The sequence below is a fragment of the Pipistrellus kuhlii genome, unplaced genomic scaffold, assembly GCF_014108245.1.
Source record: "Pipistrellus kuhlii isolate mPipKuh1 unplaced genomic scaffold, mPipKuh1.p scaffold_m20_p_11, whole genome shotgun sequence".
NCBI classification, from domain to species: domain Eukaryota; kingdom Metazoa; phylum Chordata; class Mammalia; order Chiroptera; family Vespertilionidae; genus Pipistrellus; species Pipistrellus kuhlii.
The window spans coordinates 38,250,905-38,263,293 of NW_023425416.1; the positions used below are offsets into that span (position 1 = coordinate 38,250,905).

A 12,389-nucleotide genomic window follows, 5' to 3' on the forward strand; every position below is an offset into this window, starting at 1 on the left:
GTGAGCTGACCTTGGCCTCCTGGGACTCTTGACTCCCTGATCATGGCTCCATTTTCTTAAGTTCTATAGAATAAATCCAATTGCTTTCATTTTTCAATGGCACCACATTGTACCGGTTAACTAAAGGATTTTTAATCCTCTTATGATTGTACCCCAAACTTGTTGACTCAATTTCCAGCCTACGGAGGAAACAACCCCACTTCTCTCCATCAACACCAACCCACTCCAGTCAAAGCTACTATCAGCTCTCAACGGGCAGCTGGGTCTTCCTCTTCCTCCCACACTCTCTTCTTCCAGTCTGTAACCCAAGATCTGTGCTAAAGAGGAAATGTTCACTATGCCCAGCCTGTTAATTGCCCTTTAGTCCTTTCCTCAGTGCTTGAGGCAAAAATTCCAAACTCTCCCTGTGGCCTATAGGACCTGGTCAATCTGGTCCCTCCCTAGCTCTTAATCATGTGCTCGTTATTCTCTCCTGTACTGAACATGCTCCATCATCAATTTCCTTCAGTTCCTCAAACTAACAAGCTCTTTCCCCCAGGAAAGCCTTCACAGATGCCTGTCGATGAAATGCTTTCTCTACTCTGTTTATTATTTGAGAATTATTTGGGTCCAGATTACATATCCCTTCTTCCTCAAATCTCCAGACTAGGCCAAATTCTTCTGTAATCTCTTACTGCCCCTTTACTAGTCTGTGTGACATTTATCACAATTTGTTTTATATACTTAATTCCACACATAATTTTATTACTAATAGCAATACCTAGTTTAACTGAGTGCTCACTACATGCTGGATACTGTGCTAAGAGCATCAGAAGCATCATCTTATTCAGGCTTTGGAGCAAGCCCATGAGTGGTTGCCATTGCTACCCACGCAGCACAGGTGGGAAAAATGGGGTTGGGAATGTTCAGATGAGTGGAAGAGGAGGAATTTGAATTCAGTTAATTCCAGAACCTACTAGTGCTCTTAACCTTTTCCTGACAATGCTGATGTATGACTCTGCCACCGCCACTTAGCCCCAAGACGCATGGGTACCAATAGCCGGGGAGCCTGTCAGAAGCAAGTTATGGTTCTGTTTGTCTGGTGCCACAAAATCAGACTAATGTCTCTGTCCCTTTTCTCTGCACTGCCCCTCGCCGGCTCCTTGTGGCAATCAAATACCTATGAAAAGAAGAATTCAAATGAGTATGTCTGGTACTCCTGTCTTGACAATTCCAGAGACTTGGATTTTTAAAGCACTTTGCAAAAAAACAGAAAGCAGAGGATGGGGACAACCTGTGAAGATGAGCAGTTTAAATACATTTGTCTGGATTCATTAGTGCAAGGCACGATCCAAGACATGCAGAATTCAGATGATTTAGGAAGGGGTTTCAGCTCATTTCCTGTAGCATTAACAATATATTCCCTGGGTAATCATCACACCAGCCTGATGAAGTCGGTGCTACTAGGACCCCCATTTTACTGAATGAGGAAGCAGAAATGCAGAACGAGTGGTCCAATGGTTTGTTCAGGGTCTGTAGTTAGTGAAGTTCAGCCTGAGCTGGGCCTGGGGCTCCTAGTATCCGGCAGGACAGCACTGTGCTGAGTAAGGAGAGACTCCAGATATAACCCTGCAACCACGTGAAGAGTGTCTATTACTGCCAAACAAGGGGCTGGGAGGGGAAGCCAGAGGGGAAGGGGCACAGCCACGGTAGTATGTCTATGACATCCCTCCAGAGATGCTGCTCAGTGCAGGGACAGACACAGAACCAAGCTGGGCGGGCATCAGGCAGGGGCACGGAGAAAGATTCTATCTGAGGTGACTCTAGGGTTTCCATCATAATAATGAGAATTTGACTCAGCTCAATGGGGCAGAGAAGTAATCTTAGGCCAACTTAAGTACTTAAAATGGTCCAGAAATAACAATCAGCCAGATAAATGGGAGTCATTTATTCGTACAACCAGTATTTAATTTGTTAAGAGTATGTCTACATTGTGCCAGTCATTGCTTTGGGCACGGAACAGCTGTGAGGTGAACTGAAGAAGTCCCTGCTCTTGTGGAGTCTGGTGAGGACAGAGAGACAATAAAGAGACAAGTCCACATATGCAGGCACAACATGTCAGGGGTGATGGATGCTGTGAGCTGTAGAAAGCAGGCAAGGGCACGAGATGGTACAGAAAGGCTGTGGGGCTGGCTTCCTGACATAGGACATCTCAGCAGAAGCCCAAGGGAAGTGAAGGCCTGTGCCATGAATGCTACAGAGAAGAGAGTTCCAGAAAGGGGGAATAGCAAGGTCAAAGGTCCAAAGGGAGAGGAAAAGAGGGAAAGTGGGAGCAGAGAGACGTGGGGTCATCTGGGACAAGCCCTGTGGGGCCAGAAGTTGTAAAGGGATAATGCCTTTCATGAAACTCCTACTATATTGCTAGCTAGAAAAATTCTTCCCAACTTGCTTAGAAAATATATTATACAATACAGCATTACTGATTTAAAAACAGAAATGAAAAATGCTTATAATTTTTTCTAACATGACCTTTTTCCATTTCATATATTCCTGTCCAGCCTTTTTCCACATATTTTTAAGCTTCTTGTCATAGTTATAAACAACTTTGCATCCTGCTGTGCTTAAGTTCATACTGCATGCGTCTTACAAGTGGAAACAAGCATTCAGAGTCATCATTCTAGTGGCTGCATAATATTTCAAGTGAATGTACTACTTCCTCTTGGACATCTCATGGCTTCCAAGTGGTCACTGTTATTGATGATGCAAAATAATTTTCCAGGTTTAGATTATTTGAGAGCCCTCCCTCCGCATGAATGTTTACAAAGGAAATCCTTGTAATTGTGAGGTATTTCTTGAGGATCCCTATACGTTCAAAGTTGGGAGCCTAATTACCTGCTGATGGTATCTGTCACTTTTTCAGAGTAGATGCCTTCTGGCACTGGCTCATACACCGCCTCCACGATCTGCAAGACAAACAGAGTGGAGAGATGGGAATGGAGGGACATTAATATTTTTGAGTGGTAAAGCTTGGCCACCACATGAGAGGTACCCAGCAAGCATTGTAACTTTGTGCACAAATTCTAATCAGGAGCAAAAGCATTCCAACAAATACAAAACTGGCATCCATTAAATAGTTCTTTAGCTCGGAACTGTGTTCTTCAAGCTGAGCTAAAGTTAACCTCAGATCCATATGAATGATGTGGAGGATAATAAAATATGTTATGTTATGTTGGATCGTGGGTGTTCCAAACTGCAATTAAGAATAATAGACCAGCCGAAACTGGTTTGGCTCAGTGGATAGAGTGTCAGCCTGCGGACTGAAAGGTCCCGGGTTCGATTCCAGTCAAGGACATGTACCTTGGTTGCGGGCATATCCCCAGTGGGGATGTGCAAGAGGCAGCTGGTCAATGACTCTCTCTCATCGATGTTTCTAACTCTCTATCCCTCTTCCTCTCTGTGAAAAATCAATAAAAATATATTAAAAAAAAAGAAAAAAAGAATAATAGACCAAATTGCAAAGGGAAGCTGGGGGTGAGTGGGTGGGTGGGTGTAATCAACCAGAGAATTTGTATATATACATATGTGCATAACCCATGGACACAGACAATAGGGTGGTGAAGGCCTGGGGTGGGGGGCAGGGAGGGTTCAGTGTGGCCATCTGGGGTGCGGAGAAGAAGGGTGGGGGCGGGGCTAGAAGGGGTCAATGGGGGAGAAAATGGGACATATGTAATACTTTCAACAATAAAGATCTAAATTTTTTTTAAAAATAGACCAAAAAGTAACTTGATATATTTGTCTTATAATTTTCTATAATAAATAAAGGCAATTACAGGGGGAAATATGCCATAGCACATGATGTAGATTTAGAAGAAAGGAGGACAACTAAACTGGAGCATGTGGGTTAATAAAACTATGCCTGCTGCCTGGGCGGTGTGGCTCAGTGGTTGAGCTCCTCAATGTTTCTATCTCACTTTCCTTCTCCCTTCCCTTCTCTCTAAAAATCAATAAAAACGTATTTTGGGTGAAAAATCAATACCTTCTATTATTTGACAGTTTTACTGACATCACAAGTTCTATTTAAGCAGAAAAGGAGTGGCATTCTCAGCAACAGGCTGCCCTGTTGCCTCCCACGCCCGCTTACTTTTGTAGCCAGGGAGAGCATGTTGGAGCTGTAGAAGGGGGGGTTCAGTGTGGCCATCTGGTACAGGATGCAGCCTGCGGCCCAGACGTCAGCCTTCTCCCCGTACGGCTCACTCTTCAGCACCTCAGGGCTGAACGAAAAGGAGGATGTTAACAGACACTGAAACGCAGAGAGGTCAGTTCAGAAAGAAGTCCAATTTTTAAGCTACAGTTGGAGACACAAGGGGAAAAATCTGAAACCGTTGGTCACTATTTCTAGTACACACATGGAAAGGTATCTTTGAATTCGCCCAGACTTGGATGAACGACAAGCACAAGCAAGCGATTCCATTCAAGCACTAGACTTCAGTGGACCATGAACATTGCCTACCGAATGTCCAGGGAAGTTATTTCCAGAAACAACCACGTCTCTGTGGTGGATGGAATCACTGGCCCCAGTTCTTTTCTATTCGGGAAGTTTAGAAAAGTACACCCTGGCCTCTTAGCAGGCAGTCTTTGTTACCCACTCCTGCCTCTGGTTGTGACTGTGCTGCCTGGCGCTGGCCAATGCCATGTGAAAGGAACAGTGCACCAGATCAGGTCTCAGTCCAAACAGGTTCAAGGGCTTCCATTTGTCCCTCTAGGAGCTTCTAGAAGAGGATATCCCAGGTAGCTGCTGCCTCTCCAGGCTGAGCCCGTAATAAGACACGGGCAGCAGACCTGGCCCAGACACCCACAAACCTGCAGCCGGAAGCAGAACCAGTCAGAAGACCCAGACCTGTGAGTCTGACAGTGAATGCTTGTTGTCGAATGCCATTAAAATGTTGTGGTGGTTTCTAATGCAGCATTTTTATGGAAAAAAACTAACTGATACAGCACTTTCCTTTGCTATTCAACTGTATAATATATTAAATAGGTGGGAAACTACATTTAAATACATTGCAGGAAATGATAATACCCATCATGTCAGTTTCTCTGAAGTTGTATTTATGATCTGGACAAGGAGGCTGTCAGCCTTTAAATGAAGTTAAGCTGTGATGACACATTTGACATATTCTCTCTCTCTCTCTCTCTCTCTCTCTCTCTCTCTCTCTCTCTCTCTCTCTTTCTTCCTTTTAATGTGGAGGGGAATGTTGTCCTCTTAGATATTTTGGACTACTAGAAGTTTTCTTCATCGTATTTGTAGAATAAGACTCAGCAAAGTGTGAAATCCACACACCCCAAATAGTTTGATAATTCAGTCCTATAGCATATACTTAGGGCCGTGCTAAGCCCTCTAAATTAACAGAGTGGGGATTAATGGTTAACTTGGACAGTGAGTTAAGGTTTAAAGAAATTGATAAATCAATGTCAGAACAGAGTGGGTTTAATTCAGTACTGACCGCTAAGAATAACCAAGAAGTCCCCTCTTCTTGTACTGCTCTGGGGAATTCCTGGTGTAAGACGCCTACTATGTATCTGCAGAGGAACGTGTGATTCCTAGTCCCCGAGTTAAGCAATGTCCTATTTGGTGCTTTTGAATTCAATCACATGGCCATAGGGGAATCTGGGGTGATTTGCAGGACTCTGCTGGTCCCAAGTGACTAAAAAGGTGTCCCTTGTAACCACCTGATCAACTGCTCACATTTAAAAAGAAATGCCTTATAAGAAATAATGTCCTCAAGAGGAAGATGTCCTTGGCTCCCCACAGACAAATTTCTCATGTTTTTATCTACTGTGAACGTAAGAGATGTGCTTCCTGTTTCCAAGAACTCATGAAGCAGATGATCTGTACCCCACCAGGGGCCCAGGGCCCTTCTCCAGTCACTCTCCACAGCAGCAGCTGGACTTCTCTAGAAACAGTTCATTTCTCCTCGAAAGAGAATTCCTCAATGAGGGGAGAAAACACTTGTAAGAATAGAGTGAGCTCCGTTTACTTTACTCACCAACACATCTCCTCCTCCTCACTGGACACCACAAACTCCTCCCATTCCCACAGGTATGCCCCCTTTTCAACAGGTTTTTGGGGGCCTCCCCATCTAGAGGGGGAGCCTGCTTCTCCACACCTCAAATCTTAGCTGGACCATATGATTTATTTTGGCTAAAAAAGCGTCAGTAGAAGTGATGCTAAGAGATACTTGGAAAAGATGCTCTTTGGAACTCACTCTCTTTCTGCCATTGAAAACCTTATGAATGCAAGCCATTGACAATCATGTGAGCGCAGTCCCTGCTGGGACCAGTCCAATTTGCCAGCACGCAGTGTATTCAGGGACAGGGGAGGTTATACTAAATCACTAAGTTTTGAGATAGTTTGACAAAGTGAACTGATATAATAGCTGTCATCAGATTCTCAACGCTGTCCAGAGGTCCCTCAAAAAGACGGAGAATCACTTCTATGGAAGAGAGTAAGAAAAGAAACAGAGACAAACAACACAGTTGCTAACGATCACTTTGCTTCTGGGATCCAACTTCAATTAATCTCCAAGCTAATAGTTTCATAATTACAACTAAAAGTAATGACGAACTGGAAATAGAATCTGATATTTAGAAGACACAACAAAATGTTCGGTTATACAGTCTGAACTTTGCCCCCAAATTGTATATGCTGCAGTGCCAACTCCCAGTAGCTCAGAATGTAACTGTGATTAGAGAACCGGTATATACAGGAGGACTGAATTAAGAAGATGCCATGCGGATGGGTCCTGATCCAATATAACTAGTGTCCTAAGAAGAAGAGACACCTGGAGTGTGTGCACACAGAACCACCATGTGAAGAGGCAGCAGGAAAGTGGCCACCTGCAAGCCAAGGAGAAAGGCCTCAGAGGAAAACAAATCTACCAACATCTTGATCTTGGACTTCTAGCCTTCAGCACTGTAAGCAAGTAAATTTCTGTTCTTCAAGCCACCCTGTCTGTGGTGTTTTGTTACAGACCCTAGCAAACTAATACAGGTTTCCTGAGAAAACCAATAAATTTAAAAATTTCCTCAGCAAATGTTAGAAAATACTAATAAAAGGATTTTGAGGAGTTTGGGGCATAGTAAATACTAAATGTTTGTAGACAAGTTTCTCTTATTGAAACAACTCACCCCACAATATTTGCTTCACTGAGCCAAGATAGAAAAGGGATTTTTGCATCTCCCGGCAATGTATTAATCTCAGTCTATTAACAAGTACATTTAGTTCTCTGGTTCTGGCTATCAAACATTCATCTCCCTAGACAGCCTTCACAACAGAGGAGAGAGAGAACTAACTTATCATTGTTAACTGAAAGAGAAACAAAACCGTAAAATTCCGAAAGAATGTAAACCATCTGCCTAAGAATACAAGATCTGCTATTTGCTCAGTCAAGAAGGCAAAAATACATATGAATTCACGAGGATAAAAATCTGAAGTGACATAATTAAGATTATAGGCCAATTACTACAGTTTATTTAGACTGAAAAGTAAATTGTGTCGTATCTCGGAATGATTCCATGTAGAGCATTTAGCATTATAAAATGGCCAAAACACACACATGCATGGTGTGTGTGCACATATGCATGCATGTGTGTGTGCCTGCCAGTGCATGTTTATGGCTGCTGAGGGTGGGTAAAATGATTCTGAGAAGTGGCTCAGATAGCAATCACTATGGTGGGATGAAAGGCAAAGAGAATCGAAGGGGATGTGGGAAGTTGGGAAGGCTCAGAGGGAATAAGTGCCTGGTGCATTTTCTGGGAAGGAGTGAGCAATATGACATTCAGTACTTGGTGAGATGAGCAGAGCTTAGCAAAAAGGACTCTAGGCAGAATGATGCATGTAGTTCATGTTCTGATCTTTTTCTATGAGGCCCTATTATTGAAAGTACCTAAAAGCACTGATGGAATATGTCTAGTCCCACTGAAGCCATAAAATTTAGAGGGCATTCTGATCAGCCCAGTGGTGCTCTCCACTATGGTTGGGGAGGAGGGGGACTGAGCTGGAGGAGGGACAGAAAGAATGAGTCTCTATTAATATGGTGGCCAAGGAAATGGGAGAAGAGAAAATCCCCAGGACATGGGGAGGAGGATAAGGGAAGGGGAAGACCCTCTCATCTTTCAGGCTCCCGAGTTTCCGATTTGGGTGATGGGGTGATGAACACACACTACAATATGCAGTGTGTACTCATAGGGGGAACTAGTAGGAGCTGGGTCTATTTGGTGTACACTGATTCATGCCTGAAAGAGCCACAGTTAGGGATATCAAATGGGTAACACCATTCTGGAAGCTGTTAGACTCATAAAGCCCTATCCTGACAGGCTCTGTAGCCAGCGCCACTGAAATATTCTCAACTCACAAATGCCTGGTGCCATTAAGCAGATAGTTAGATTTGATATCTAAATAAATTTAAGTTTGTTCTAAACACAAAGTTCTTACAGAGAGAAAAGAGAATTAGATGACATGTTCCAGAGCCAGGGACTTGCCACTGAAGGAAATAGGCCACAGCTTTATACTGATTTTGGAGTCTGCCTGGACCTATGTTGTATCTAGGGTTGGCGGCCTTAGCCAGCAAAAATCCAGATCATCAGCTAAATTTCAATTACTAAAAATTGCAACATCTGGGATATGTTTATACTAAAAAATAAAATATTTGAACACAAACTGAAAAAAACTCAGTTGTTTATTTATAAGTTCAATTTCATTGGGAATCTTGTCTTTTATTCCAGTGGCAATATTCTCTGTGTAACTCTCCTTTGTTCGTGCTCAACTCATCCTTCTTACAGAAAGGCACACGAAAAGCTGCCTAAGCATTAAATGTGGTTTTCTGCACTTACTTTAGAAAAAACGAGGATAGCCGCGTATTTATATTTCTCTAAAAGCATCACATTTCTCTCATCTTGCATAAAGACATGTATTGACGTGTTGTAGCACCAATGAAATCAATGATTAGAAAATTATTTTAAATTTAACCACTTAAATATATGTTTACATATAAAAGTTCTTTTAAATATATAAATATATATATGAAACACATATGTGAAGTGTTAAGTCCAGCCCCAATTTTTGCAATGAGCATATATCATCTGTAAAAATTTTAGTTTAAGTAGTAAGTAAACTGGACTATGACCCATCAGAATAGCCTCACTAGTTCCATAGGTCCAGGTGGGCCAGGACAAGTTTCTAGATGCCAAAATTTCCCCGTGGGTTGCCTGCCTCCTGTGGATTTGGGAGGTGTATTATTCAGACCCCTAAGTAACAATGTATGAACTAGAGTGGCAAGACCCTTTAGTTGGAAGAATTATCAATACACTTTCCATGAATGAGTGGTAGATGCTGCTTAAAAATAAAAACTGACCCATTATTTCATTGATTAATGCGACACTTCTTTAAGCTAGATAAGTGTCTTATGTGGAAGAGCATTTTACTAGAAAATGAAATGTCAAGTTACATTCAATTTCACCTCCCCACTAGGATGAGTGAACGTTGCACAGATGGCACAATTGATTCTGGATCATTTTATCTGACACTGCAATTTATTAAGAGTGAAAAATACAAACGCAAAGTGGCGTCATTGTTATTCTACAGAGAAATCTGTCACCTTTCATGGGGGTTGTGACAATAAGTGGGTTAGATAAAAACCAGGCTGATTGCAAACATAGTAGTGAGGGTGGAACTGTCACATTCCTGATCCTAACGAGGTCTGAGTGGACAAACAAATATTTGACTTTTGGCTTATTCAAGTCAAAGTCAAATAGGGCAAGAACTTCTCCCACCCTCTGCCACCCTCGGTGAAAAAAGTCCATAGTGACACCAGGGGTGCCAGGCTGTCTTTTCCAGCAGGTCCAGTTTGAGAAGAGGACGTGTGATCTCAAGACACTAGTGGTAGCCTGCTCTCGCCCTGTCCCACTCATGTCAATTATATTAACATTTAAATTCTTCTGATCTTTGCTCCTATTTCATGGCAACTCTTATCTAGCACGTTAGCTCTCTTCATGCCCGAGCAATACCATTCTTTATCGTATAGATCAAGTTCTATCTATTGGGTGGAACATTCTCTTACCAAGCCAGCAAACACAGATGGACTGACACTAAATGCTAAAAGCACTATTGCTCCCTAGTCATATTTTCATTTATTCAACAAATATGTATTGGCCACTTACTATATGCCAGGCACTGTTGCAGGTGTTGGGGACATAGCAGTGAACAGAACAAACCAAAAAAAAAAAAATTTAATTAATTAATTAATTAAAAAAATCCCTAGCCTTAGGGAGCTTCCATTCTACTGAGACAACTGACATGTAAGTAAGTAAATAAAAGTTAATAAGTGCTATGAAGAAAATCGTTATTTAAAAGAAAAAAATATAACTTGCGAGTTACATGTAACTGTTCTGTGGCATCAAGCAGCTATTTCACCTTTGGGGTCTTTCATAGGAGAACCTTCATGTGAAAAAGGTTTGTAAGACACATTCTTGTTGGGGAATGTTGTGCCCATCAATTAGGTTTAAAACATCTTAATGACAGATATATACACTTTTAAAATAGAGATTAAATTTATTTTTCTATATTTCTAAATGTACAGAAATATAGTTGATTCCTACCTTATATTCAACATTATATTTAAAATTAAATAGCATTCTACTCGAAAACAATTGGTGAGCATATCAACAATTTCTGATGATATACTCCTTTGATAGACTATTAGACTCTATTTTCTGTTTAAAACTTTTAACAAAATAAAGGGTTTTTATTCTAAGAGAAAGCTAGCACATTTTTCAAAGTCACTCTTTAGAACTCATTATTTTTATTTACAGATTTCTTAGACTGAATCGCCTCTGTATTTCCTTATAAAGTGTTGGGTTTATACATCCAATATCTGCACTCTTCTGTGGCTAAAAAAGAAAAAAAAATGCATTCCGATTTCATCTTTTAAATAGACGTTCCATAGCTCTGAATATATGAAAAACTTTTGGCCATGGTCTCTGACAGCTTTCCCATGAATGATTTCACTCTGTCTCACTAGCCCTGATAAGTAAACCATTTGCTAAACCCCAACAAAGAAAGCTGTCAATAAAAAACACAGATCCGGTGAGTTATCAGGAATACAGAGAAGCTTCTTTCACCGGTGTCTTCCCTGAGGCCAATCTCTGCCATTAGTGAAACCCTGGAAAGATGCTGGGGAAATGGATATGGGGAAATGGGAAGGAGGGATTAAAACATGGGAAATTCATGGCCGGAGTATGTGTGATAATGACTGGTTGACAATGAGCTAAAAAACAAACAAACAAACAAACAAAAAAAAACACACAAAAAACAATAGCATGATATAGCATCAAGTCCAAGGCTTTATAGTAATTTCCATAAAATCAGATTGTGGCATTAAAAAATTATAGATGGAATAAAGAAGAAAAAAAGCTTTTCAAGAGCAAACGAGGAGGAGATTAAGCCAATTGCTCTTACTATCTGTAACGAACATGACAAGAAATCTGTTTTCCTTGCCACTTTGTTTTGCTAACTTTCTGGTTTGCCATATTGGCTATTATCTTCTACTACTCTGACTAATAATTAAGTTGTTTTTTCCCCCCTAACAAAGCAATTGTTCAATGCACAATTCTTAGATTTCTAGGTAAAAGTTAAAGAATGAGGGTCCATTTTTGCTACCATTGTACCTGTACTAAATTGCTAATTTCCCTCCTCCTGTTGGCAAGGAGCTACCTGATTTACCTCTACTCTTCTCTTACTCAAGTCACTGAAATGGGAGACTGGTAGCTTTTACTTCCTTTTGAAGCTTCGTCCTTGAAAATGTCCAGATTCCCAACACTGCTAAAATCCATCTTAATAATCTGATCGTTTATGAAGAGTCCCTTCTTCTCTTTTTAAGCACAATAACAGATCTTCAAAACAAAGAAATAAAGCACCTTACTCACATCCAAATTTATCGTGTTCCGCTCAGGAACTAACTGCTATCAGTGTAGCCCATGGATGCCAGCTCCAGAAAGAGAATAAATCAACTTAACAAAAAACCTGGTGGCTGAACGGAATGGGCCTGTGAGATACGCTCTTTGCTCTTCGTCCTTTGTTACCTTTCCCATGAAACAGGAAAGGCAACATATTTTCAAACTATAAGGCCCAGAATGCCAGACTTACTCAAATAATTTATACTCAGGCCCTTTCCTCCAATGTCCACAGTTTAAATGGGAGGAAGGGCAAAAGAGAAAAAAAGAAAGTGAAATAAGGATTGTTTACCACATTTAGAAATTGTCGCCTTAATTTATCCTGTTAACCGGGGAGTTCCCTTTTTAATTACGCAACCTGTAATGGGCGCGTACTCTTTCACTAGGACATGTCAGTACGTCAT

General features: G+C 41.2%; 1 protein-coding gene across 1 annotated transcript in view; it reads right to left on the minus strand.

Moving 5' to 3' along the window:
* Window positions 1-12,389, minus strand: part of NEK10 (NIMA related kinase 10) — a 136,214-nt gene that overhangs the window by 54,232 nt on the left and 69,593 nt on the right. Inside the window, exons 24-25 of the mRNA XM_036431653.2 lie at window positions 4,121-4,250; window positions 2,872-2,942 (exon numbers count right to left, since the gene is read on the minus strand). Coding sequence (XP_036287546.1) covers window positions 2,872-2,942; window positions 4,121-4,250 — 201 coding nt within the window. The remainder of the gene's footprint in view (window positions 1-2,871; window positions 2,943-4,120; window positions 4,251-12,389) is intronic.